We start from the raw sequence: 27901 nt of genomic DNA, 5'->3' as shown, positions 1-27901 counted from the left end.
ATATCATATTTGTATTATCACTACTGATATGTTAAACAGAGACCCTGCAGCCTGTAAAATCTACAGAAGTAAGGAATTTCGTATGATAAGGTAGTTGTCGCTAACGCACTTTCAACAGACTGGCTGTCACAAGTCTCTCTCAAAGAACTACAAGGCCCAGAGGGCTGTTCGGTCAGAGCGCCTGCGCAGTGAGCATTTTTCCATTGTGTTCCTCGTTCCCGGGCAAGACTCGCCCGGCGACGTTGTGGCCTGCGCAGGAAGAAGCGGAAGAAGATGGCGCTCACCAGGTGGGTTGTTGATTTGGGTCCTCGATACGGAAGGGTCTGGAGTACACATCTTTTCCTTTCTGCCTGGACTGTTCGGGCTGTGACCTGGCCTGAGGCGCAGAAGTAACTTAGTCAAAACCGTGGCTGGAACCTCTCTCGGGCTTCCTCCGCGACTAGGCCGCGCCGAAGCCGGGGTCTTTCCTTTGGGGCTTCCCGGGTTGAGTTCGCCCCCCCTCCCCTGTTCCGAGAGCCCCGTCATGGCCTCGCCGCGAGGACCTCACATGTGCTTCGCGTAAGCGGCGCGGTAGATTGACGAGCGCCTTGTGGACTGCGGGCTGAGATGGTTGCACTGCGAAGCCGCGGCTTATTTAACCCCGCTAAGCAAAGCTCGCCAGTCTCGTGGGAGGCTTTCCAGCCGCTTATATGTTTTGTGCTTCTCATTTTCTCCTGCTACTCTCTCTCCCGAGACAAAGAATTTTGCAAAAAAAAAAACCAAAGAGTTGGGAACGTCCAAGAACCGACCAAGTGTTTTTTTAATTGACAGCAGTAGGGGCTGCTGTTGACTAAATGCGCGCCGCTCCACCTTTTAACTTTGGATCTTAGAATTTCTTTTGTACATAGAACCACCTCCGGCTTTTGCTGTTCCTTGTTGCCCTGGTTACTGTATGTGAAGTGTTTCCAACCTTTAAGGGAAAAAAAAATGCTAAGTGGGAGACTTCCAAAAAGTTATGTAACTCCCAACTGCTGTAAGTGGAAAAACTTTCCATGCAAACTCAGCTGGAAAAGTCTGATTTTAAAGAAGGTATTCACTTTAGGGCCTTGGCTTGTACCTGTTAAACCCACTTCTCATATTTTTTTTCCTGGCTCATAACAGTATGAATCCTAAGAATATTTTGGTCATATGAATTAAGGTTCGTTGTCCTGCTTCGCCCTAGAGGTAGTATATGTAGAATGAAAAAAAAAAAAAATTTTTTTTTAACCGGGAAAATGGACAAGTGGATACAGGGATGAAAATAGTATAGTGCAGGCGGGAGGATCTCTGAGTTCCAAGGCCAATCGGGTCTGTATAGGTAGTTTAAGGCCAGGATTTGAAAACAAAAACAGAACAACACTGACCTGGTGAGCTTTAACTATCTGCTTAACACCTGGTAAAAAGATATCAGGTGAAAAAATTGCCTGGAACAGATCGGCTTATGGACATGTCTAGAGAGGATTGTTTTTCTTGCTAAGAGATGCAGGAAGATCCAAACCACTAATGGCTGCTCCATTCCCTAGGCGGGATGTCCTGCACAGTTTAAGAAAGCTAGATGAGTATAAGCCACTCTGCCAACCAGCAAGCAGCTTACATGGTGCCTCGCCTGCCTGCCTGCCTGCCTCCCTCCTTCCCTCCTTGCTTCTCTGCAAGAAGGCAAGTCCCTCTTGCTCTTGACTGTCTGTGGGATTTCACTAGCTGCCTTGACATCTCTTGTGGGTTGTAACCTGGAATTATAAGCCAAATGTACTGGCTGGGTTTGTGTGTCAATTTGACACAAGCTCAATTTATCACACAGATAGGAGCCTCACTTAAGGAAATGCCTCCATGAGATCTAGCTGTAAGGCATTTACTCAATTAGTGATCAAGGTGGGAGGGCCCAGCCAATTGTGGGTGGTGTCATTCCTGGGCTGGTAGTTCTGGGTTTTCTAAGAAAGCGAACTGAGCAAGCCAGGGGAAGCAATCCAGAAAGCAGCAGCCTCCATGGCCTCTGCATGAGCTCCTACCTCCAAGTTCCTGCCCTGTGCGAGTCCCTTTCCTTACTTCCTTTGGTGATATACAGCATTGTGTAAGTGTAAGCTGAATAAACCCTTTCCTCCCCCTACTTGCTTCTTGGTCATGTTTTGTGCAAGAATACATACAGTGACTAAGACATCAGATAAGCTCTTCCTCCTGTAAATTGTGTTTTGCCGCAGTTTTTTAACAACAGCCACAGAAATGAAACTGGAACCAACAGATGATGTACTGGTACATCAACAGATGTGTGGTACCAGCCTCGGTACAGAAAAATAAGAGTGAGTTGTGCTGACTGAGTGTTTTAGGTAGCAAATGTTCAAGTCTTCTTCAGGCACTATGATACAGATTAGTAGGACCACGAGGGGGAAAGTAGAATTTAAAATGGATGCACACAAGAAGAACGCCAGAGGTATAGTATGTCTTGAGTGCCTATCAGAGCAATGCTGAAAGGTGAAGTCTCAAAATGGTTGGGCTTGAGGACTACAAAGCTTTCAGTTAGCTTTCATTTCTGTGTTTTTAAATGTCGTTTATAAAACTAGCAAATATGGACTGGAGGAATAGCTCAGTGGTTCAAAGCATTGGCTGTTCTTGCAGAGGACCTGGTATGTTTCCCAGCACCCACATGGCAGCTCAGGTTGCTCTGTCTGGTAAATGAATAGTTAATCATAATGCAGAAAGTTGGATGGTATACACATGGTCTAGACAGCTTTAATCCCAAAACTGGGGAAGCAGCTGGATCTACACAGTGAGAGTCTGTCTGCTGACAATGAAAACAGAAAAACCAATAGGAAAGCACAGTAGCATTATGTGGAATTCCTCTATAATCTCATTACTCTAGAGGCTGAGACTAGACGGGGACAAGTTCAAGACCAGCCTGGACTACCTAAATAGACCTTGTTAAAAATTAGGAAGGCCACCAAACCCAGACACTATTGCATATGCCAGAAAGATTTTGCTGAAGGGACCCTGTTATAGCTGTCTTGTATGAGGCTGTGCCAGTGTCTGGCAAATACAGAAGTGGATGCTCACAGTCACCTATAAGATGGAACACAGGCCCCCCCAATGGAGAAGCTAGAGAAAGCACCCAAGGAGCTGAAGGGGTCTGCAAGCCTATAGGTGGAACAACACTGTGAACTAACCAGTACCCCCAGAGCTCTTATCTCTAGCTGCATGTGTAGCAGAAGATGCCCTAGTTGGTCATCACTGGGAAGAGAGGCCCCTTGGTATTGCAAACTTTATATGCCCCAGTACAGGGGAACACCAGGGCCAAGAAGCGGGAGTGGGTGGGTAGGGGAGCAGGATGGGGGGTGGGGGGGTATAGGGAACTTTCAGGATAGCATTTGAAATGTATATAAAGAAAATATCTAATAAAAAAAGAAAAAAATAGGAAGGATTCTTAGGAAACCATGTGCTAGAGGCCGGCTTCTGTATAAAGTATAGAAACACAGATGGGCTGTTGAGATGGCTCAGCACTTAAGAGCACTGACTGCTCTTCTGAACATCCTGAGTTCAAATTCCAGCAACCACAAGGTGGCTTATAACCATCCGTAATAATCTGACGCCCTCTTAAGTCTGTACAAGCATTTGCCTTTGGCATAGTCAACATTTTTACTGTTTGTCTCTGAGTAATTTTTTTCCTTTCCACACATAAGAATAACAAATATTAAATGGTTCTAATAATCATTGAAAAGTCTGTGTGCAGAGTAAAGGCATATTGTAGCTGAATTGTGATAATTAAATTCTGACTTTAATTTCCTGTAGCTTTTTACCTGCGCCTACTCAGCTGTCTCAGGACCAACTTGAAGCTGAAGAAAGGGCAAGATCTCAGAGATCACTGCAGACCTCTCTGGTCTCCTCTCGAAGGGAGCCTCCCCCATACGGATATAGGAAAGGCTGGATTCCGAGACTGTTAGAGGTAAATGTGGGCTAAAATATATTATTGTACACTTGCAAGATAAACTTGAACCCTGGATGGTGAGTATTAACAGCCATGCATTAGTAAGTTCAGAAAGTCTGTTCTTCCTTGCATAGACTTTCTTGTTCATTGTCTTGGTCGGTGATCACCGGAAAATCACTGTTTTGCTTCTTATCATACTGAACTATTCAACTTGTACAAAAGGGACTAGCATACCTTTACAAATGTAGGTCTTACAGCACTTGAACAATAATGGGAGAGTGTGATACAGATGCAAGAAGGGGCAGATGGCCCAGCAAGCAGCAGCTCTTGCTACACAAACCTGACAATTTGAATTTGATTCCACAGTGGGAAAAGAGAACGTGTTCCCAAAACATTTTTGTTGTTTTAAGATTTATTTATTATATGTAAGTACACTGTAGCAGTCTTCAGACACACCAGAAGAGGGCATTGGATTCCATTACAGATGGTTCTGAGTCACCATGTGGTTGCTGAGAATTGAACTCAGGACCTCTGAAAGAGCAGTCAGTGCTCTTAACCACTGAGCCATCTCTCCAGCCCCCCAAACTTTTTTTTTTTTGCAAGCACTGTGGTGTGGACATGTGCCCCACTTCTTTCTCTCTCTCCCTCCCCCTCTCTCTTTCTCTGTCACACATACACTAGTAATAATAAATACAAACTTTAAATCTTGGTAAGGAAAAGAATCAGAGTGGGTTTGCATTTGGTTGTGCTCACCCCCACCCCACCTTCAACAATGAAAATAATACCATGTCATAACTCTGAAGGATACCCTTCTTCAGGGAGAACTCCAATAGTGTCTCCTTTGTTGGTTTGTGTGCTTTTTAAGTCTTCAGTTTGATTATGTTAGCACATGCCTGGTCATAATATTACATACCTACATTTTTGGGAGTGTGAAAGCTAAAACTTTGGTTGATTTGGTGGAAGCAAAGATTTTTTTGTACCTCTGATTTGTCTCCAAAGAACAAATTTCCTTTGGAGACATATTTAACTGATTACTCAGAATCCTGTGCATATTTCATTACATATCTTTTCCCAATAGCACATATTTGCCATCTTCCTTATCTGGAGAGAAAAGTAAACACTTGAGACCTAGCCTATCTGGGCTAAAGAGATGGGTCAGCAGTTAGTAAACTTATATATTGTGTTCATATCAAATGATCTCCCCTTACCTGGATATGGTGGTACATGCCTGTAGTCCCAGCACTTGGGAGGCAGAGGCAGGCAGATTGTGAGTTTGAGGCCAGCCTGGTCTACAGAGTGAGTTCCAGGCCAGCCAGGGCTATTCAGGGAAACTGTCTCAAAAAATAAAAGTCAGCAAGCAAAAGAAAAAGAATGAGAGATTAAGTTATTTTATATGTCTGAGTGTTTTCCCTCCTCATATATCTGTGTACCACATTCATGCAGTGTCCTTGGAGGTCAGAAGAGGGCCTTGCAACAGGTGTTACAAGTAGGTCCTGGGAACCAAATTTGAGTTCTCTGCAAAGAGTAGCCAGTGCTCTTAAGCACCAAGCCAACTTCCAGCCCTGTGTAGCCTTATACATAAGGTTATGACATCTGCCGGATACTTAAGGTCTCTACCTTTTTGCAGTCTGCCTCCAGGTGGGTTTCTAGTATCTTCAAATAGAAACATTGATTAGCATCTTGCTCAAAGCCTTCTGCACTCTGTCTCTCTCTTGTTTGCCATGCCTCTGTCCACTCTGTCAGGTCAAGAAACAGAGCACCTAACAAAGCCCACCCTGCCTTGCTGTAACAGCCCTGGATTTTGTTGGGTTTTGTTTTGTCTGTGTTCTCATCTGGTCTTTATGAATCCAGGTGTGTGAAGCCTGTCTTGCTGTTTTTAAGAATTTGGGATTTGGTTTTGTTCCATCTGGAATTAGTGTGATGCATGACAAGATAGGAAGGCATTCCAGCCTCCTGGATAATCTATTCCTCTATGCAGCCAAAAGGTAGTGGCAGGCATTATATAATTGTACTTAGTGTCCTTTAAGAGCTTATAGATATGTTTTGGGGCATGGGGCTTTCCCTGGATTACAGCGTGGGGACAGCAGGCTTCAGTTTTCATACAAGAGAGCCTTTGAGCTTTCTGACATCTGGTGGCTGTTAGCTTTTCTAGTCTTAATTGATTATCAAAGGTTTTGTATATCCTGGCGAATCAGAGCAGTTCATTTAGAAATCAAACTCAAGTGGCCAGCTAATCTGAAAATGCCAGGGTGCTTTGGGGAGAGTGGCTATTCTCTGAAAAAGGCATTTTGTTATAGTTTTCACAGTAAAAGCTGTGATTTTTCTAGCAGGGTTAATGACCACATAATGCTACAGCTACAGTTGTGCTGATTACAGTCGAAGAACTCCAGCAAGTCTGAGTGTGTGTCAGATTGATGATCTGTGTACAGGAAGGCACTTTTCTTAGGAAGACTTATTTCTGCCTAATTTACAAGAATATAGCTCTTTTTCACTTGATTTGTTGGTTTTCAAAAATATCAACTCTCTCCAGTAAATAAGCATATTGAGGCTAGAAATTCACATCCAAGATTTAATGAAATATCCTGTGATAAAAACAGACTTTAGAAAAAATGAGGTTGTTGGTTTTTTGGGGTTGTTGTTGTTTTCCAGTAAATACACCTGTTGATGAGTTTCCCTTTTTCTAACAATCTTGGTAACGGGAGTTGAGTATAGCTTATGTAATCTATTCAGGACCAAAAGTTGTTCCAACTTCAGTTTTAGTTTTGGTTTGTTTTGGGTTTTTGTTTTGTTCTGTTTTGTTTTTAAGATTTATTTATTTATTATGTGTGAGTATACTGTAGCTGACTTCAGACACTCCAGAAGAGGGAGTCAGATCTCATTACGGATGGTTGTGAGCCACCATGTGGTTGCTGGGATTTGAACTCAGGACCTTTGAAAGAACAGTCGGGTGCTTTTATCTGCTGAGCCATCTCACTAGCCCCATTTTTTTTTCCAGTTTTAAATCAACAAAGTCTATGTAAATCAACAAAGACTGTTGATTTAAAACTATTAGAGGAGCCAGACATGGTGATGTATGCCTTCAATCCCAGCATACACACACTCACTCACATACTCTCCCTCTCCCTCTGTCCCTCCTCTCTCCCCCCACACCCCCCATAGCTTACCAAAAAAGAAAAGGAAAATGATTCCCTTTTGTCTGAATTTGGGTTTTATGGCTATGAAGAGATCCTGTGATCAAGTTTACTCTTATAAAGGAAAACATTTACTTGGGGGCTGGCTTACAGTTTCTGAGGTTTAGTCCCTTATGGTGGGTAGCATGGCAGTGTTGAGGCAGACATGGTGCTGGAGAAACACCTGAGAATTCTACATCTTGATACAAAGGCAGCAGAAGGAGACTGTGTTCCACACAGGCATTGCCTGAGCATATAAGAGACAGTAAAGCTTATCTTCACAGTGATATAGTTCAACAAGGCCACACCTAGTCCAAGGCCACGCCTCCTAATAGTGCCACTCCCTATGGGCCAAGCATTCACACACATTGTCTATGGGGCTATAACCTATTCAAACCACCACAGCTTGGATCTTCCTTTGTTTGCTTTGGTTGAGAGTTTCACTTGTGTTATTTCTTTAAAAGGCCCTCACAGCCACTCCTCTGAAAGTATGACAGCGCCTCTTGCAGAACCTGTACCATCCTCATGGTGCTTCCTACACTCGGTCTGGCTTACACACTGCCCGCTAACTGCACAGATGAAAACCTCGTTGTTTACTGCTGTGATTCATACCTAGCATAGATTTGCTAACTTGCATGATTTGCTACTTACTACTAAATATTCTTTTTACTTCTTTTCTTGAAATATACAGGATTTTGGAGATGGAGGTGCTTTCCCAGAAATCCATGTGGCCCAGTATCCTCTGGATATGGGACGAAAGAAAAAAATGTCGAATGCTCTGGCCATTCAGGTGGATCCTGAAGGGAAAATTAAATATGATGCAATTGCTCGGCAGGGACAGTCCAAAGACAAGGTAATCTCTCATTGGTTTTGTTTGCTTGTTTTTTGTATTGATAAATATTTTGTGAAATGTATTACATTGTGTGGAAATGATAAGCCACTTGCCGTTTTGGACTCTGTAACAGTAACAGTGAGGAACTGCTTTGAAGGCCTAGCTTTGTTCTGTTTCCCCGTATACCTGATAGAAGCAGGAAGTTCCCTCAGTTTCAGTGATGCTAAGATATGGCAAGCTTCAGTGGATCTTTATTTACTTCTAGATATGTTTTGGGGCATGGGGCTTTCCCTGGATTACAGCATGGAGACAGCAGCTCTGAACCTGTGGTCACAACCCCTTTGGGATTACATAGTAGACATCTTGCATATCAGATATTTACATTATAATGCATAACAGTGGGAAAATTACAGTTATGAAGTAGCAACAAAGTAATTGTATGGTTCACCATACAATGACATAAGGAAAGGTATTAAAAAGTCAAAGCATGCCAGGCCTGGTGGCGCATGCCTTTAATCAGAGGCAGGCGGATTTCTGAGTTCATGGTCAGCCTGGTCTACAGAGTGAGTTCCAGAACAGCCAGGGCTACACAGAGAAACCCTGTCTCAAAAAGAAAAAAGAAAAAAAAAAAATTAAAACATTAGGAAGGTTGAGAACCACTGCCCTAGAGTCACAACCTTGTCCAGTGTTAGTGATAGGCATAAGAAGGGGCGAAAACACTTAATAGTAGAGAAAAATCTTTGACCATTGTTCTCTGTGCATTTAAAACTACAATGCCTAAGACACTCATAAGAGAAACATGTGAGGAAGTGGTCCTTGGGATATATTTTGATAGAACTTGTGTGGACTTCAGTGATATCTTAAAAACTGCCAACATGTGCAGTTTTCCTTCTGCAGCTATTTTGTGGAAAACATTCTGTGAGCGATAGTTCCTTAAGGAATGTCTTTAATCCCTCCTCCCAAACTCCAGCGACCTCAGCTGACCTTGTGATAAATCCCATGTTGCTAGCTTGTTTATATATTGCAGACAACACGGTGTGATGTATGTGTTGAGAGGCTCACCTTTCAGTCCTGTTCTTGTCAGCCCAGCAGTCGGATGACTTGCTGCTTTCTCTTTATGGTTTAGCAAGGTTTTATTTTTACCTATGTGAATATGCCTGTGCCTGTAGAGGCCAGAAGGCACATGCATACCCCAGCCTGCTTTTCTCTAATGAGGAAATCTCTATGCGCCTACCTTCAGAGTAGTTTTCCCAGGCCTCCTCCCAGCCATGTTGCGTACTGAGATATGCTGGGTTTCTCCAGCACATTAGGTGTTCAGGCTGTAGGATGTGAGACTTCATAGTCAATTATCACGAGGAATCCTGCTCCTCAGATGTCCCTCACTCTGCCTTGTAAGATGCTAGAATCTCACTCCTGCTAACTTTGGAATACCCAAATAAGCACAAAATGGCTCTTATGTACTAAATTAGTATTGAGACTATGTCGAACATACGTGACTACTTGGAAGCCATTGACTTAGGAGCTCCCTGTAATGAGTGCCGTGTAAAAGTGGTCAACTCTTGGTGGTAATCTCAGTGCTCCTCTGCCGTGTTAGAAGATTTTCAGTTTGTGGTGGGGTAGATTTTTCCACCCTAAAAAGGAATCCAGCTTTTGAGGTGGGTTACTGCTATGTGGTCCTCATGTACTGATCCTTACTCTTCTCATTGTTGTGTGCTTCTCGGTTCCTTATAAAGTGAACACGCTTAAAACATGATGCTAGCGATGGCTCGTGTGTCAGTAGTTAAACCTCTGCTAAATTCTCTCTTTTCCAATCCTTTTCATTCTTCAACACAGTAAGCTAAACATTTCAGTTTATAGCTCTGGAAAATAAATACCTTGTGTAGAATGTTCTGAGCCAGGTACTTGGGTATGTCTGATATGTGGCCCTATCTTATTTGAGGGTGAGTTAGGAACTTTGCTGGTCCTGATAGAATTCATAAAGTAGTCCTAAAATTGAATATAGAACAAGTTATATACTGGGATAATTTGTTTGTCTTGTTAATATGCTATAACCCCAGAATCACTTGGGAAGGGAGCTTCAGTTGAGGAATTGTCTAAATGGAGTTGGCCACATGTAGAAGTCAGGCCAGTGTAGGCACCACCATTTCCTAGACAGAGAAATTCCTGTACTGTGTAAGGAAAGAAGGCTAAATGGGAGCAAACAGCAAGGGTCATTATGTCTCTGCTTCTGACTGGGTCTGATGTGACTACTAGCAGTGTGAGTTCCTGCCGTGACTTCTCTCAGTAATAGACTCTGACTTAGAACTGTAAGCCAAGTAAACCTTTCCTCCCTGGGGTTTTTGGTCAGGTTCTCTCTCACAAAGACAGACAGGAAACTAGAATACACATATAAATATATTTGTTTTCTCTTACTTTTGCAGAAGAAAATAGTCTTTTTTTTTTTTAATTTATAGAATTGATTCCAGAAAACAAACATTATAAATAGGATGAGGCCAGTGGAATTTTCTAGGCTCAGTGAATTTGGAAAATATTTAGTAGCCTGACTTAAATTCTGATGAGTTTTTAATCCAAACAGTGGAGCCATAGGCAGTTTGTATCATCATTAATTTCAAGATGTGGTAAGCCTCAAATAGAGATCACTAACGTACAAGGTCTTATTGGCAGAATGTATCTGGATACTGACTTGAGTATTTTAAACAATTTTAGCTTTAAAATCTGAACCACAAAGCTAGGTATCCTAAATGTGAAAATATGCTACAAGAACGTGTTGACATCTAGACTGACTTTGACTTAATGAGACTGCTCTTTCCATTCTCTGTATCCCTAAGCCTGCTTGTGTTTGGACACTCTATAGGTCATTTACAGCAAATACACGGACCTGGTTCCTAAGGAGGTTATGAATGCAGATGACCCAGACCTGCAACGGCCCGATGAAGAGGCAATTAAAGAGGTAACGAGGAGTTGATACATGTGATTGTTTTAGATGACTTTATGTCCTTACTAATTTCCAAACCACTCAACATGATGCTTCTTGTTTCAGATAACAGAAAAGACAAGAGTTGCCTTGGAGAAATCTGTGTCGCAGAAGGTTGCTGCAGCCATGCCAGTTCGCGCAGCTGACAAGCTGGCTCCTGCTCAGTATATCCGGTATGCAAGAGTTAGTTGCATGTCACACTCAATAGGTGGGATTTTAATAACTCTCCAGCCTACAAAGCCAGTTACAAACATGTTGTCTTAATGACTTTTGAAGCCTGTTAACTCTTGCTTGCAAAAGTTCTTTAAAATACCCATGTTTGGATAGTAACTGTTAGAAGCTGTGTGGAGTTGCAAATGCATAAGAAAAGTCTTGTGAATCTCTGAGTCATAGGACTGCCAAGAATACTTGGTGTGAGACCCTGTCTCAAGAAAAAAGGTGTTAACCATTGTGATCTTCAAATGGTTATGGTTTTGATTTTCAGGGGTTTCTTTTTAGAGAATAAACCCTTTCCTGTGGTATATGACCCAAACCACAATTGTTTATTATTTTTTATTATATTTAATAAACAAATACACTATTTCTAAATGTTGAGGGCCTTCAGCGGACTGTGTAAGGAATGCTTGGAACTAGAACGAAAAGGAAAACATGGAGTTAGTAGGGTTTTGCCTGCATGCCCAGTACCCTGCAAGGCCAGAAAGAGGGAGTCAGATCCGCTGGAATTGAAGTTACAGGCAGTGTGATTGGATATTGGTATTGGGAATTGAACCTGAGTCCTCTGGAAGAACAGTCAATGCCTGGCAATTTTTTCCCATAATGGAGAGATAAAGTAGGTGTTTTCGACCTGCGAAGCTGAGGAGGAGCACTTCCCAGGTGGGATGTGGAGAGGATGAGAAGGGAAGTCAGTAAGCACTTTAGTGCACATCTTGTTTGTGACTCGGTTTCTGTTGCTTTTCTGGTCTGTATCTGGCTGCCCTGCCTAAATGTGTGGTGATTTTATATCAGAACTTTCTGCAAAGAGTTGAAAGTGTGGTCACTTTGGATTGTAGTAAAAGACAAATACCTACAAAAAAAAGCTTGCAGTAGTTAACACCTTTAATTTTAATCTACTTTCTTTAGCTACACACCATCTCAGCAAGGAGTAGCATTCAATTCTGGAGCTAAACAGAGGGTCATTCGGATGGTGGAAATGCAGAAAGACCCAATGGAGCCTCCAAGATTCAAGTAAGTATACGGTTTCACAGTGGTCAACTGCTGCTGTTTTAAAGTATCAAACAAGAGGGGGCTGGAGAGATGGCTCAGTGGTTAAGAGCACTGACTGCTCTTCCAGAGGTCTGAAGTTCAATTCCCAGCAATCTTATGCCACATGGTGGCTTAGAACCATCTAGAATCCAATGCCACCTTCTGGTGTATCTGAAGACAGCTACACTGTGCTTATATAAATATATTTATATTTTAAGTATCCAACAAGAAAAGTGTCCCACATGTTCATCAACAGGTACATAGATAAGCAAACATTGGCACATCAGTACCTGGAATATTAAGCCAAGAAAGGCCTTTTCAGATGAGTCTGAAAATAATTACACTACATGAAAGAAGCCAGACAGAAACACATGACGCAATGTTATATCTGTGTGTATGTGTAAAACTACACCGTGGTGTCAGCTGGAAGGCTCAGAGGTTAAGACACTTTCTGCCAATCCGATGACTAGAGGTCAGTTCCTTGAACTCACATGGCATGAGGCGTGAACCCACTCCTTGATAGTTGTTTTCTGATGTCCACACTTCCCAGGGTACATGCATACCCACCTCACACACAGATATTAAATGAATTAAGTTTAAAGAATTCTAGAAAATGAATTTACACTTAGTTACGGACGGTTGATGAGTGGTTGCCCATGGAGAAGTGGGTGGGGAGAGATCTGGGTCACGCACAAGATGAGGGGATGAGGATGCTCACTGTCTAGATTGTTATCCAGGTGACTGGGTCGTATGCTTCATGTTTAATTCATTGTGGGTTACTTATATCAACCTGGGAGTGCATTGTACTGTGCGGTGTTAACACTGTGAGGTGAGTGGTGACAGTGGCCACATTTACCAGCTGACAAAAGCAAGCCTTGTGCTCTGACTGTTTCTCTCTAATTTATTCTTCAGGATTAATAAGAAAATTCCCCGGGGACCACCATCTCCTCCTGCACCTGTAATGCACTCTCCTAGTCGGAAGGTAATCCTGCTATAGTCAAGTCTCACTTGTGATTTTAGTTTACAAACTAAATGGACCCAGTTAAGACTAAAGTACAGTTCGGTGTGCTTCTGAGAATGAGTATGTGGGAGCATGCTGGCTTACCCGCAGCAGCTCGAGCTCTGAATTCAGGGAGTGGACAGATCCTCTTTGAGTTGCACAGTTGCCGTTTTCATCTGAAAGCTTCCATATTGCCCCACTCCTCCAAGTCAGCCATGCCTAAGTATGGAAAAGTACTGTCCAACATCTCTGATAATCTGAACTCTTCTCCTTTCTTCACATTACTGCTCCTGTGACTGCAGTTCACGCTGCTCCGCTCTAGCAGAGGTTTTACTGCAATTGTCGTCCTGTGTTGATGCATGTAGAGATGTCCTTGGGGAGGATCGTATTTGGGCTTTCAGTTAGGCTGTAATAAAAACGTCTCTTCTCACCTGTTTTCAGATGACTGTAAAGGAACAGCAAGAGTGGAAGATCCCTCCTTGTATTTCCAACTGGAAGAACGCTAAGGTGATTACTTTCCCACACTGTCTCTTGGGACGGTCCCTGGGGATTGCTTAGGACGGAGTCGGAGCCTGGGAACATTCCTTGAAGCCTTAGCTCCTCGGTTAGCCTAACATTCCCAATAAGAAATTACAAATGCTAAGGGCAGAGCTCAGTGGAAGTGCACACAGTCAGCATCTGAGACCTGATGTACCCCCAAAGAAATAGACAGCTTCATGGAGCATTGCATTTTAAACTACACCAGAAATATGCTATACCAGGCATTTGAATACCATGTAAATCTCTCTGGTATATTATAGCTGTCAGAAACACATAGATAAGGGGAAAAAAGAGAGAGAAAAAAATACCTTCTTGATTGAAGATACAATTCTTCACGAAGATCAAACTTCTAGGTTAGAATTCTTTCCAGTCTCTCTGTTCACATGAAGAAAGCCAGCAGAGTGTCCGGGGCGGGGACATGGCTAGGAGGGTCTCACTGCTTTCTTTATTCTTAGCTATTCTTCTGCGTAGTGTTGCTGCTCACAGAGTTGTCAGGAGTGGTGTTGCATGCTTGTGATTCCTGCACACATGAAATGAAGCAGGAGGATAGCAAGTTGAAGGCTACTCTGGACTACATAGCAAGATCCTCTCTAAAAAAATAAGCTCTAAAAATAAACCTTTGTGATGCAGGACGTGCTGAGGCAGAGGCAGGGGAGTCTATAGGTTTGAGGCCAGTCTGTGAGTTTCAGGACAGCCAAGGTTGAATAGAGAGTCCCAAATACATAGAAAAACTCAAAAACAAACACAAAAATTCCTATGTATATGAACTGCCAGAGTTTCCAGAATTGGTGAGGATCTGTAAAATCCGGATCCATTTCCTGATTCCTATTCCTTACAGGCTTGGAGTCCTACTCCATGACTCAGTGGTGGGTGACGGCAGCAGCTTTAAGCCAGGAATTAAATATAAAATTACATAGTCACCTTCCACTGGAAAGGCTCTAGACCATCTTTTTTAAATGGTGTTTTTTGTTTGTTTGTTTTTTAAGATTTACTTATTATTATACATAGGTAGGTACACTATAGCTGACTTCAGATGCACCAGAAGAGGGCGTCAGATCTCATTACAGGTGGTTGTGAGCCCCCATGTGATTGTTGGGATTTGAACTCAGAACCTTTGGAAGATTTGTCAGTGTGCTCTTACCTGCTGAGCCATCTTGTCAGCCCAAGCTCTGAACCATCTTACGTGGGTTGATTTGTGTCTATGTAACGCTGTGAGGTGTTGAGGCAGCTCTGAAACACTGGGTCTTCATTAATCTCTGGGTTCTTTTCAGATGGGAGGTTCTTTATATTTTGCTTTGGTGCCAAGGTCCCAGTCTGTAGCCTGGAACTTGCTATGGGGCCAGGCCAGTCCTGAACTTGGAATCCTCTCGTGTTGTTGCAGACTTGTAGCAGCACACCCAGCTAGCGCTGCTTCGTTATTAGGAGACAGACAATGGACTTAAGGGTAGTGTTTGATAGACAAGTTAGAAATCTGGAAAAATAAAACCAGGCCAGAAGATACGATTCCAGCAGATGTTCAGCATATTCCCTGTGTTCTCATAGTTTGTCTGCATTCTTAGGACTTGGTTTTACTATAGTTTGACATTGGACAATAGTCTTCATTTAAATGCTTGGGCTTTTGCATCATAATGTTAGTGATCCAGACTTGGTTCACCCATGTACTGACTCTAAATTTTTCGACATCCCTTGGCACTCTACCCCACCTTCCTTGAGATGGGGAGTTGTGTTGCTAGCCTCATGTAGTTACTAGAGTGGTTAGAGCACAGACCCTCCATCCAAAGCATTTACTGTTGTGTGAAAAGAACTGTGAGAAATAGAAAAGCAAGTGGTTCTCAGAATAGGTAGGTGCTAGTTAATGTTACATGATGACTGCAGCCCCACTGTGCTGACCTATCTTCTGCTTTCATTTCAGGGGTATACGATCCCATTAGATAAGCGGCTGGCTGCTGATGGAAGAGGACTTCAGACTGTCCACATAAATGAAAATTTTGCCAAACTGGCTGAAGCGCTCTACATTGCTGATCGGAAGGTTGGTCTTTTACACTTTGCTGAATTTTCTTGTATCATGAGCCCACATCAGTTTACCTCAGGTACCAGAGGACACTGATTGGGTGTGCTGATACAGCAGGGGCTAGCTGCAGCTCTGTCCAGAGACCCCCTAGCAGTGATGATCCCCCTGTGCCAGAGTAGTGGTTTCCTAGGCTGACCTCGTTCTTTGAAGATTACTAGGTACAGTTGTATGTTGTACAGTTTTCTTCTATTTTAGATGTAGATATTTCCCAAAAGGACAGTTGTAGGGAAGGGTAGGTAAAGATTGTCATTTAGTTCACTCAAAAATGGCATTGATGGTATTGGCTACTGACATATAAATACAGATTTAGTGCTGTATTGATATACATGTGCAAATACAAATAACTCAAATTTTATTAGATTTTGATTGTTTTACTAAAGTCTTTCAGATATAGGCAAAGATTTTGTCTTAAGATAAAGTATACTTAAATGTCGGTAGATTTTGGTTTTTGAAATAGGATCTGAGTTTCAAGCTGCAGCTTCTGCCTCAGTCCCCTGATTTCTAGATTGCAGGTATGCACTTCCATGTCCAGCAACATTTAGTTACCTATTTACTTACATTTGAGGCTGGATCTCACTATGGTTCAGCCTGGTTTCCTTTGTTTTGTTTTTGAGACAAGATCTCTCTACATAGCCCTGGCTGCCTTGGAACAAACACATACAGACTCAGCCGCCTCTGCCTTCCAAGTGCTGGGGTTACTGTCATGTACCTCTGTGTCCAGCACATCCCAGCCTGGTTTTGAACTCATGGACTGAGATGATCTGCTTTGTGCTAGGTGCTGGCTGTTGTGCTCAGCTAATATTTCATTTTTGGATTGTAAAAAAAGCATTAGTAATGTTCTTATAAACATCAACTGAACTTGCTGTGGTTGCATCATTAAAACATTCCCTAAAGACAAAAACCCAGCCTTCCAAAGGCGTATAGTCTTTTTAGCAGCAACAAACAAAGTCTTGCTTTTACCAGCAGACTTTAGTAAGGAGTTGGAAGATAGCTGTAAACATCGGATCATCGTGAGTTCTACTTAACATCTCACTTTACTAAACAGGCTCGTGAAGCAGTGGAAATGCGAGCCCAGGTAGAGAGAAAGATGGCTCAAAAAGAAAAGGAGAAACATGAAGAGAAACTTAGAGAAATGGCCCAGAAAGCCAGAGAAAGGAGAGCTGGGATCAAAACCCACGTGGAGAAAGGTATGACAATTCTCGTTGTGAAATTTACTTTGTGATAATGTATATGTCATTTTAGAAAGTCTCCATGCACGGAGTGTGTTTGTGGGACTGTCTTTTACAGCATACAAAAGTAGTTTATATGTACAAGAAAAATTGACATATCAGAAATAATGTAGAACTGAGTTACCAAAACAAGAAGTACATATCTAAAAGAAATCTTTAATATGGGAGTAACTCACTTGGTAGTAGTAACTCACTTCTGATCACAGCACTGAGGAGGCTGAGGAGGAAAGACGGAAACTTTGAGGAAGGTCAGGGCTACATAGTTAAGATCTCGTCTCCAAAACAACAACAACAACAAAAGTGAATGAAATCAATCATATAGTATATAATACAATGGATACATAAAAATAAAACAGGATATAGAAATGCCAGAAGGAAAGGCTTGTCAGAAGAGGCCTTACTTGTAAAAGCTAATATTAGTAAAAAAAATCAGAAGTAAACCATGTGGCTGTGTGGTAGAAGAACATTCTAGATGGAAAGACAGCTGACTACAAAAGCCCTTGACTTTACCCCAGTGTACCCGACTCTCTACATAGGAGAATGTGTCAGAACGCTCTACCTGTGCCAGAGCAGTTAGGGATCTGAGCCAAAAGCAGGAGGTCAGCCCCATAACATCACTGCCCTGCTGCACCAGTGGGCTCACCCAGCCAGACAGGTTGGGATTATGGTGTGCAGGTCCAACACTTGGATAACACTGCTAAATCCCCCAATCCTCCCACAGTGGCTTTTGTGGCACTATTAAAGCTGGCCAGTCACCTTATTTTTTGAAACAAAGACTCTCTGCCTAGAGCTCACCAATTTAGCTAGGCTGCCTAGGCTCTTGCTTCAACAAGAGCCTGTACATGGTTCTACTTTCTTCCCATTTGCTAAAAGATTCTGTGTGGTGTGTATATGTGTGTATGTACACTGATGTGGATGTGTGCATGCACATACCCATTACATGTGCATGTGGAGGCAAGAGGTGGCATTGAGTGTCCTTGCTCAATCAATCACTATTTCTGGTTTTGAGAAAGGGTCTCACTGAGTCAAAAGCTCACCCCTTGGCTGCCTAGAGTTTCCCAAAGACACACTACAGTGTCTAGCCTGGCTGCTAGAGATGCACACTCAGGTACTCGTGCTGGAACTGCAGACACTTTACCCACTGAGCCATTTCCCCAGCCCTTTCTTTGCACTTTATCACGACAGTTTTCAAACATGAGGAAGAAGAGGTGAAAAGCAGTGTGTGATGAAATGACCCTCTCCACCTAGACTCTGTTTAATTTTGGAAAACAGTTAGCATGGCTGGATTTTCACCACATGCTCACCTCTCAACTCCAGTCCAGCTTTCTACACAGGTGCCTTTCGGTAACTTGAGGCTGAAGTAGGAGTCTCCAGTCCACAAACCTGGATTTAAATTGACTGCAAAGAACGTTAAAGGGCTGAGTGTGACCACGAGGTGGTGCACACCTCTAATCCCAGCAGCAGGGTGGGACACAAGAGCCAGAATTGGAGACAAGCCTAGGCCATGTCTCCAAACCATAGGAAAATATAGCATTTTCTAAGGTTGAAGAGCCTCTTGCGAAAAATATGAGTAGCTAATACAATATGACAAGCTAATTTTCAGCTGTGTCCACAGAGGATGGAGAGGCCCGTGAGAGAGATGAAATCCGTCATGACAGGCGAAAAGAGAGACAGCATGACCGGAACCTTTCCAGGGCAGCTCCTGATAAGAGGTGGGTTGCTACCTGCATAAATGTGGGTCAGGAAGAAGGGCATTTCTCTAACTTGGTAATAAATTAAGAACTAACTTTGCCACACTCAAATGGTTTATCTTAACAGAATTGAAGCCCCCCAGAAAGTTCCCTGTTTGTTCTAAACCTTGTAGTAGTTAGTAGTAGTAATTAGCCTTGAGAATCTCTGGGATAGGAAAAGGATTCCAGATCATGTCTGTGGCAAAGAAGGGAAGGATAAAGTTGTTCTAGTTTGTGCCTTTTGACTCCCAAGTGGTGGAATGAGCTGCTGCATGCCTGTGTGTAGGTGGAAAGCCAGACACCATAGCCTTAGTGACAGACTTTAACATTCAGAACAGGGCTTTGAAGAATGGGGAAATGACAAACCCAGTTCATTCATAGGAACATAAAGTAGGCATCAGCAAAGTTTGTGAGTCACAAGTGCCTGAGGACTGAGGTTGCTTCAAAGTCCAGAAAATGCTGTGCGCCAAAGGTAGAATTTAGGGTTTGTGCTAAATGCAAATAAGAAACACTTTCTTCCCATATGAGCAATTTTCCACACTCTGATAATACTAGAAGCTGATCCAATCAACAGTTTCAAGTTAAAACCAGTAAAGAGCCTATGAACTTGTAATTGGATGAAAATAAAATTGTCTATAGGAATATTCTAAGGCCTAAGCATCTTGTAAGTGGTGACAGTTACTGTAGCTTCATTGAGATCTTGATTGCATTTATCCTAAAACAGGAGAGGAATTAGTGTAATGTCAGAAGTCATGTAGAGTAATTAGTCATTGCCAGGTTTTCTGTCACATCATGGAATCCTAGTAGGTTAAAAATTACTGTGTGTAGTTAGGTCAGAGCTGAGTATAGCCCACTGAGAAGGATGGATGGAAGGTGTGCGATGCATCCATTTGTATCCAAGAAACAGTCTCATGTGTTCTTCTGAGCTAAGAGGACCCAATTGTAGACTCCTAGCCACCATTTCTAAGCATGCATCTGAAGTAGTCTCAGGGCTGCTGGTGTGATCGTGCATCATCAGACCATATATGGCCATAAGACTTAAGTATAACACATTTACACTTGGCTTCTGAGGGGGTTGTACTTATTTTGCATATATTCCTCTTGTCTGTGAAGTGTATTAATAATTATTTCAAATAGGTCAAAACTACAGAGAAATGAAAATCGAGATATCAGTGAAGTCATTGCTCTTGGTGTGCCCAATCCTCGAACTTCCAATGAAGTTCAGTATGACCAAAGGCTCTTCAACCAATCCAAGGTATGAGGAACTAGAAACACCTTTGTCTTGTATGTAGATTTCTTATGGTTTCTATTGCTGTGACAAAACACCAGAACTAAAAAGCAAGTTGGGAAGGAAAGGGTTTGTTTTAAAGGCATATATCTTCATATTGTTGTTCATTGAAGATAGTAAGTGTAGTCTTAGCTCTTCCCAGGGATAACTTGTGACTGAATGGCTTGAGATTTAGAGATAGCATGTAAGTTCTTCCAAGCAACAATGCATTTTTTTGATGTTTTATATTCCCAGCATTGTACCAAGTCTATTCATTTCAATCCTTTGAAAGAATGGAGGTGGACGCACAACATATGAAGCTAGACTGTTGGTTTTTGGGGAAGAGGTTTATTTTCTTTTTTCCATTTTCATTTGTATGCATGTTTGCCTGGGTAGGCCCTTGTGTGTACATGCATATGTTGATGTTGGAAGTTGATGTTGGGAATTGTCTTTATCACTCTTCCTTCCAACTTATTCACTGAGGCAGATCTCAGTCCATCCCAGAACTCACTGAGTTAGTCTTCCTACCCAGTCTGCTCTGAGGTTTCCTGTCTACATCTTCAGAGGATGGAGTTACAGGCAAGCTTCCACAGCCACCTATCATTTACACGGGTTCAAGGAATCCAAACTGGTGCCCTCGGGCTTATGCAGAAAGTGCTTTAACACTGAGCCATCTCTGCAGCACCCTGTTATCTCTCATAGATAGCTGAGATGGGGTTGGATAATTGATAGAACTGAGATTCAACTTGAATTCTTTGATTCCAAAGCTTTATTCTTAACTGCTGTGCAATGTCAGCTAAGCTGGGCAGGAGTCGGGATGAAAGTTCCAAATAAGTAAATATTTCAAAGTGGTCATCTCTTCAGACCTTAAGCTTAAAACTTTTAAAACTGGGGGAAACTTGATGATTTTCATTGTGATTTAACGGATAGTGACATTCTCAGGCAGTTGAGGTGATATTTGTCAGCATCATTGTCTAGTATCTACAATACAATCCTTCAATTTTAATGTCACTGTTAATTGATTTTTTTTTGGAATTTGGTCTTTTGAGAATTTCATACAATTGAGTTTGACCATATTCACTGTCCTCCACCTCCTCCCAGATCTACCCTACTTTCTCTACACACCCAACTTTGTGTCTTCTTTTTGTTTTGGCTTTTTTGTTTTAGTTTTGGTTTTTTGAAGATGTATTCTTTGTGTATCCCTGGCTGTATTGGAATTTACTATGTGAGCCAGGCTGGCCTTTGTAAACCAGATCTGCTTGACTCTCTGTTCCTAGGTATCCAATTAAGGTTGTGCACCACCACACCCAGCCATATGTCCTTTATTTTTTGGCTAGTCAGAACTTTGTTGTTTGAGGCAGGGCCTCTTATACATCTCTGGCTGTCTTAGAACATGACATTTGGACCAGGCTGACTGAAATTCGGATCTACCTGCCTGCCTCATTACCGCTGGGACTCAAATGTGTATGAATAACTTGATACTTGTTTATTATTTTATATAAATGTTGCAGTTGAGGTTTTTTAATTAGCTGTAAACTTGGAAATGTTAATTCCTAAGTATTCAGATCCAGCATTGGATAAATACACCTTTATTTTTAGTGTTCTTCGTTTTTCCACAGGGTATGGACAGTGGATTTGCAGGTGGAGAAGATGAAATTTACAATGTTTATGATCAGGCCTGGAGAGGTGGGAAAGATATGGCCCAGAGTATCTACAGGCCCAGTAAAAATCTGGACAAGGACATGTATGGTGATGACCTGGAAACCAGGATAAAGACCAACAGGTACCCTTGCAGACGGTTGGTGTTCGGTCCTGTTTACAGCAGCCAAGGAAGAGTGCTCATGACCTCTGCTCATTTCCTCTAGATTTGTTCCTGATAAGGAGTTTTCTGGATCAGACCGCAAACAGAGAGGCCGAGAAGGACCAGTGCAGTTTGAGGAGGATCCTTTTGGTCTGGACAAGTTTTTGGAAGAAGCCAAACAGCACGGTGGTTCTAAAAGACCCTCTGATAGCAGTCGCCCCAAGGAACATGAGCATGAAGGCAAGAAGCGGAGGAAAGAGTAGAGGGACCTCTTAAAACTAAATCTGACATATGCAGCAGAGGACTGCCTGGTCTGGCTTCATTGTGAGCAGATGTCCCCACCCCCTCCAGACACTTGAGACTCCAGGGAATAGGGCGTCCTGGTGGGTGGGGGTGGGGACATCTTGGAAAGGGGGGAGAAGGAATGGGATGAGGAATCATCAGAGAGATGACCAGGAGGGAGATAAAGACTGGACTGTTTAAAAAAAAAAATTAAAGTTAAAAAAAAATCTCAATGATAGATCCCAGCACTCCTTTTCATTCTGGGATATAGGGGCATTGATTATTCTATTTCGGAGTAGTTTTTTAATATGGAATGGGGTTGTTTGTGCTTCTCCAATCTTGCAGCACTTAGAAAAAACACTGCCCCACACAGAATTGAGATTCCTTCCTTGTGTGTGACACTAATCCAGCTGTAACCTTTTCTGTAAACGTTATGAATAACCTCACCTCAAATGGTGAGTGGGCTAATGTTCACACACTGGAGCTCTGTCAACAGATGCATTTGCCTGTGTGCTCCTCCACCGCGCCATGGGGAACTAAGGTCTTGCTTAGTGCACCTCCTTTCAAATAAAAACATGTAGAAAAAGTCTCAATTCTGTTTATTTAGTGGACGGTACACTGATCATCTCAGAAATCATTCTTCATCAGATGTTTGAGCTCCGTGCAAAGCCTTTGCTCTTTGAGCTTGAACGTGGATCTATGGGAGGGAAAGCACTGTCAGAAAAGGTTTTTTTTGGGTTTTTTTGGTTTTTTTTTTTTTAAGAAACATTAAAAGGATAATATAGTTACTTACATGTTTAGAAACTCATACACAGTGACTCAAGTGGCTGTTGTGTTCCCGGTACTCATCTTAAGATGGTGGGACTAATAAGGTTTCAGCCCCTTTGTCTACACTGCTATTTCCACTGTTCTGTGTTACATACATGCTGATAAGCCATCAAAGGGTTTTCCATGTGGGGAATGTAACTCAGAAAAGCATGTACTTAGCATACATGTGCATTCTGCATTCAATCCCTAGCACCAAAACTGAAGAGAGGTCTTTAGGGACTTTACTTTTCAGACCTCATACGACATCAACTACTCTTTAAAGGGATATGGAGCACACATCAGAAATACTTACTTTTTCTCCATCGATAATATGATGTTCTTGTTGTAGTGCATTCTGAAGTTCTTCCTGAGAAGAAAACTGAACCCAACCCATGCCTCTGTGAAAGCCAGTCTCTTTGTCCTAAAAATGAAAATTTAAACATGAGCATCCCATTACCGTGGGCCTACTCACATAAAACTACCAACTTTGTCATTTGCCAAAATCAGATCTCAAACAATACATGTCAGTAGCCCTTACTACATACCCTCCTGATTACCCAAAGTTGAATTTTAGTGTTGCTATACTGGAAATTGAAGAAATATTAACAGATATTGCTGCAGGTACATTTGATACAGTCAAAAGACCAAGAAGCAAACCACTGATGGTTTTAGTCAAAGGAAAGGCCACTGAAGTACTTGTGTTTCATTTATTTCTTGTTTCTAATGAACTACTTATTAGGAAAGCCCCCAAAGGTAGCTACATCTGGTCATAGCTGAGATCAGTGAACCTCGTCACCACTGCTATGGCACTGCATGCTTTGTTCCTGGGTATGTGCCTGTACAAATATATGCCATATGTATATAGGTCACCATGGAGACCAGAAGAGGGAATTAGACCCTGTGGAACTGGAGTTAGAGGTCATTGTGACCCATCCCATGTGGATGCTGGGAATCAAACTCAGATCCTCTGGAAGAGCAACAAGTGCATTCCCCAGCATCCTCACTCAAGAACAAGAGAATAAAGGGGCTAGTGAGATGGCTCAGCGGTTAAGAGTGCCGACTGCTCTTCCAAAGGTCCTGAGTTCAAATCCCAGCAACCACATGGTGGCTCACAACCATCCGTAACAAAAATCTGATGTCCTCTTCTGGAGTGTATGAAGATAGCTACAGTGTACTTACATATAATAAATAAATAAATATTTAAAAAAAAAAAAAAAAGAAGAGAATAAAAGCTTCACCACCATAGCTCCAAGCTTCAAGTTAGACAGTTTACTCCCTCCCTGTGGGAGAGGCAGAGTGTTTATCATGTATTTGGCCTAGTATCAGGCACTCTGTCTCATCCAACCCTTTAGTGAAGATTTATATTTGGCCCTTAATACTCTTTCTCACAAAATTATACTACTGCAAAAAACAAGGTTTTGGATATTACTCTGATACTTGAAAGGTAATTTTCTTAACATAGGATATAGGAAAAGTTAGTGATCCAGACAATCTATCTGATGCTCACGTGGGACCATTTTCACAAGTCAAGACATTCAAAATTTGTGTTAATACTGAAATGATAGTTGGCTATAATGGCACAGGTCTGTAATTCCAGCATTTAGGAAGCAGGCGAGATCCTCGCTGATTTAAGATCATCCCTGCTAAGCAAGCTGGAGGCCAGCCCAGGCTACATGACCTCCTGTGTGTGCTAGAAGATGCCTTTGTACTGGCTGGGTCTCATAATGCCATGTGGTACTATAGATGCTGCTATGGGATAAAGGCAGTGATGGTCTAACCCAGCTGTGAACTCTGATCTATAACACCAACTCAAATTATAATACCAGTGGACACATGGGATGGGTAGGAAGGGGGAAATTATGTAATACTATAACTTTTTGTTTGGTTGTTCTTTTCAAGACAAGGTTTCTCTGTAGCCCTGGCTGCCCTGGAACTCTGTAGACCAGGCAGGCCTCCCAAATGATGCCGCCACCACCATCACTGGATAGAAAAAATTTTAATTAGAATGCATAAACAACTGCGAATGATTTAATCAGTATCAATCAGGTAATTAAAAGATATTTTCTTTCCTTCTGGCAGTCTCAGATGAGAATCAAACCCAGATGCTCATACATACTAGGCAAGTGCTCTACCGGAGGGAGCACAGTGCCACCCCGCCCACACACAGTAGGTGTTTTATTACTGTTTTAATACTCACAAAAGGTACAGTGCACCTTCTTACATGGCCAAACTGTGCAAAATGTTCTCTCAGCTCACCTGTAAGAAGTGAGAGGGCATATTAAAATAAGTTCATTTAGCATATTAAAATAAGTTCATTTATCTTGCATTTTGTATTCTAGATTATAGATAAACTCAGAAAGATTCCAGAATTCCTGAACTCATGAATACTTTACATTTCCTGAGTCTGAAGACTCTAAAACCAGCTACATGAGTGAATGATGCTATAAAGCACCAGATGTGACGGTGGGATGGGAACATGGACAGATAAATTGGTGAACTGGCTATAGTCTCCATACTCAACTGGTTATCTCACCACAGCAGGAACTGTGTACTGCACTGGGTATATGAGTACAATCCCTCTAAGCAGAAGGCACAAATCGTGACAGCCCAGTGTCCTGCCAGATACAGTAAAGATTTCCAAACAAGATGAGTCCTACTGCTGCTGCTTGCTTTATTCCTAGTGCTGGCCATGTTACTTTTAAGTACAGCAAACTCAATTCTATGTCCTATCCTGTGGATTCCCTTCTTTGTGTATGTAGGTGCTCTTCCATATGCCAGTACGCTCATCTCCTCTGACCTAAATTGTATGGGTTTTTTTTCCAGGCTAACCCAATACATTGACTATTATCTTACTGAGTTCATACTAGATAGAATACAGTACTCTTCCTGTGAGATCTCAAAAGGTTTCCAGTACCTGATCTTAAAGATAAAACTACATGGTACCTTTCTCTCTACAGTGGTTCTTCTTTACAGGGTTATATTTTTAATATTACTCATGTCCCTGTGGCGGACTGAATGAGAATAGCCTTATAGGCTCATGTATTTGAATACTTGGTCTACAGATGGTGGAACTGTTTGGGAAAGATGAGGAGGTTTGGCCATGCAGAAGGAGGTGCGTCGCTGAGGATTGGCACTGAGGTTTCAAAAGCCCACAAAATTCCCAGCTGTTCTCTCTGCCTCTTGATGGTTGTCTCAGGATATGAGCTCTCAACTAACTATTCCAGTGTCATGCCTGCCTGCCTGCCGTCATGCTCCCCACCATGGTCATGGCCTCATGCTCTGAATCTGAAGTCCCCAAGAAACTCCTCCTTTAAATTGCAGCAACAGAAAGTAAGACAGTTCCAAGTTAATCTAAGTATCACTGGCCCAACTGTCTGTACTTCTTGTTTGTGAGTCTCCATCCCACCACTACACTACAGGCTAAACAAGGTACTCCATGCTAATTGTGTTGTACAGTAAAGCTTTTCAATCATGGCTGAATAAATGATTAAACATCAAATAATCCTTCAAGAATCAGAGGCTAAATTTCTGAAAGGCCCTAATGATTGGCAAGATCTGGGCCTCAGAGAACATAGTAACTGGAGATTAGGCCAAACATACATGTTAAAACCAGACAATAATCATTCTAGAAAACATTTCCAATCTTATGGTTTGGATCGTTCATATTCTTCATTGGCCCCATGCTAAAGGCCTGTGGTGCTACTGGAGGTAGGAACCTTTTAGGATATAGTTAGTGGAAGGCTGTTATAGCAATGGGAGGGGCTTGTCTGTGAAGGAACACTGGGGCCTCTGAATCTTATTCACTCTTGAAGCCGTCCTCCACATTCTGTTCCCGATATGATATACTATGACAAGACAAACCCATACAAGCCTGGGTAAAACTGGGCTGAAAGATGGACTAAAACTATTTCTTCCTTTAAACTGTTTATATCAGATTTTCTGTCAGGGCAACAGAAAGCCAGCACACTAAGGAAACCACTTCTAGAAGGTAAGCTTTTTACCAAAGCACTTCAGGAGAGTGTACTGTAGATACTAAAAGCAATGCCTAGATACCATGTAAGTATTTGCTAAATGAAATGAACTGGAAAAAAAAAAAAAAGTTTCAATGTTAAGGAGTTTGAAAGGTTTCAAATCAACCCTGGTAGAATGGAAACTTGAACCTAGGAGATGCCTGTGAAAACCCTCAGGCTCTCTACAAAGTTTAACAGAATGTAAGGGAGAACACTGTGGTGGATTTGACATTCACCATAAGGGACACAGATCTTATTCCAATCATATAACTACACCTGAGCCACAAAAACTAAGAAATTACTATATTCTACACTTTCAATGGGGCTAATCTATATGTTAATAATTACCCAAAAAATGCTCTTGGATTTTAAGTTTTGATGAGCAAATTTAAAAATCTGAACTTAGCCAGGCATGGTGTCTCACTGTAATCTCAGCAGGCTATAGTATGAGATCATGCTTAAAATAAAGGTTGGAGAGATGATTCAGTGATTAAGAGTACATACTGGCCTAGCAGTGGTGGCGCACGCCTTTAATCCCAGCACTTGGGAGGCAGAGGCAGGCAGATTTCTGAGTTCAAAGCCAGCCTGGTCTACAGAGTGAGTTCCAGGACAGCCAAGGCTACACAGAGAAACCCAGAGAAACCCTGTCTCAAAAAACCACCAACAACAACAACAACAAAAAGGAGTACATACTGCTCTTACAGAGGACCCAAGTTCAGTTCTAAGGATGCACATCAGGAGGGCTTAAACTGCCTGCAATGCCAGCTCCTGTGGATGCAATGCCCCCTTCTGTACTACATGGGGCACCTTCATTTACCTGTACTCACCCACACTGACAAACATATATAAATACTTTAAATTGCAACTGACAAAAGCAAAAGTGCTAAGTCATTGGAGAACTAACCAACTCTCTATCCCCAGACTTTCCTTTTCTGTGCACCAATTTTAACAACCATTCAAATAGAACCACTATCACTTGTTAGGTACTTACATTCTAGCGTAAATCTACCAAGTT

General features: G+C 42.1%; 2 protein-coding genes across 2 annotated transcripts in view; one reads left to right on the top strand and one right to left on the bottom strand.

Annotated features, from left to right (window-relative positions):
• Positions 1 to 215: 215 nt before the first annotated feature.
• Snw1 (SNW domain containing 1) lies at positions 216 to 22655 on the top strand. The gene is made up of 14 exons (XM_021179155.2): positions 216 to 287; positions 3796 to 3949; positions 7793 to 7954; positions 10788 to 10883; positions 10974 to 11080; positions 12027 to 12131; positions 13062 to 13131; positions 13591 to 13656; positions 15602 to 15718; positions 16806 to 16947; positions 18605 to 18701; positions 19857 to 19974; positions 21606 to 21769; positions 21852 to 22655. The coding sequence occupies exons 1-14, from the start codon at positions 274 to 276 to the stop codon at positions 22048 to 22050; spliced, it is 1611 nt and encodes a 536-aa protein (XP_021034814.1). The 5' UTR covers positions 216 to 273; the 3' UTR covers positions 22051 to 22655.
• Slirp (SRA stem-loop interacting RNA binding protein) overlaps positions 22652 to 27901 on the bottom strand; it is a 6315-nt gene continuing 1065 nt past the window's right edge. Inside the window, exons 2-4 of the mRNA XM_021179157.2 lie at positions 25074 to 25132; positions 23190 to 23297; positions 22652 to 22766 (exon numbers count right to left, since the gene is read on the bottom strand). Of these exons, the coding sequence (XP_021034816.1) occupies positions 22704 to 22766; positions 23190 to 23297; positions 25074 to 25132 (230 nt within the window). The 3' untranslated portion in view covers positions 22652 to 22703. The remainder of the gene's footprint in view (positions 22767 to 23189; positions 23298 to 25073; positions 25133 to 27901) is intronic.

This window comes from Mus caroli, chromosome 12 (assembly GCF_900094665.2).
Source record: "Mus caroli chromosome 12, CAROLI_EIJ_v1.1, whole genome shotgun sequence".
Classification (NCBI taxonomy): domain Eukaryota; kingdom Metazoa; phylum Chordata; class Mammalia; order Rodentia; family Muridae; genus Mus; species Mus caroli.
The sequence above is the reverse complement of the archived record's forward strand: the minus strand, read 5'-3'. Positions and strand labels throughout refer to the sequence as shown.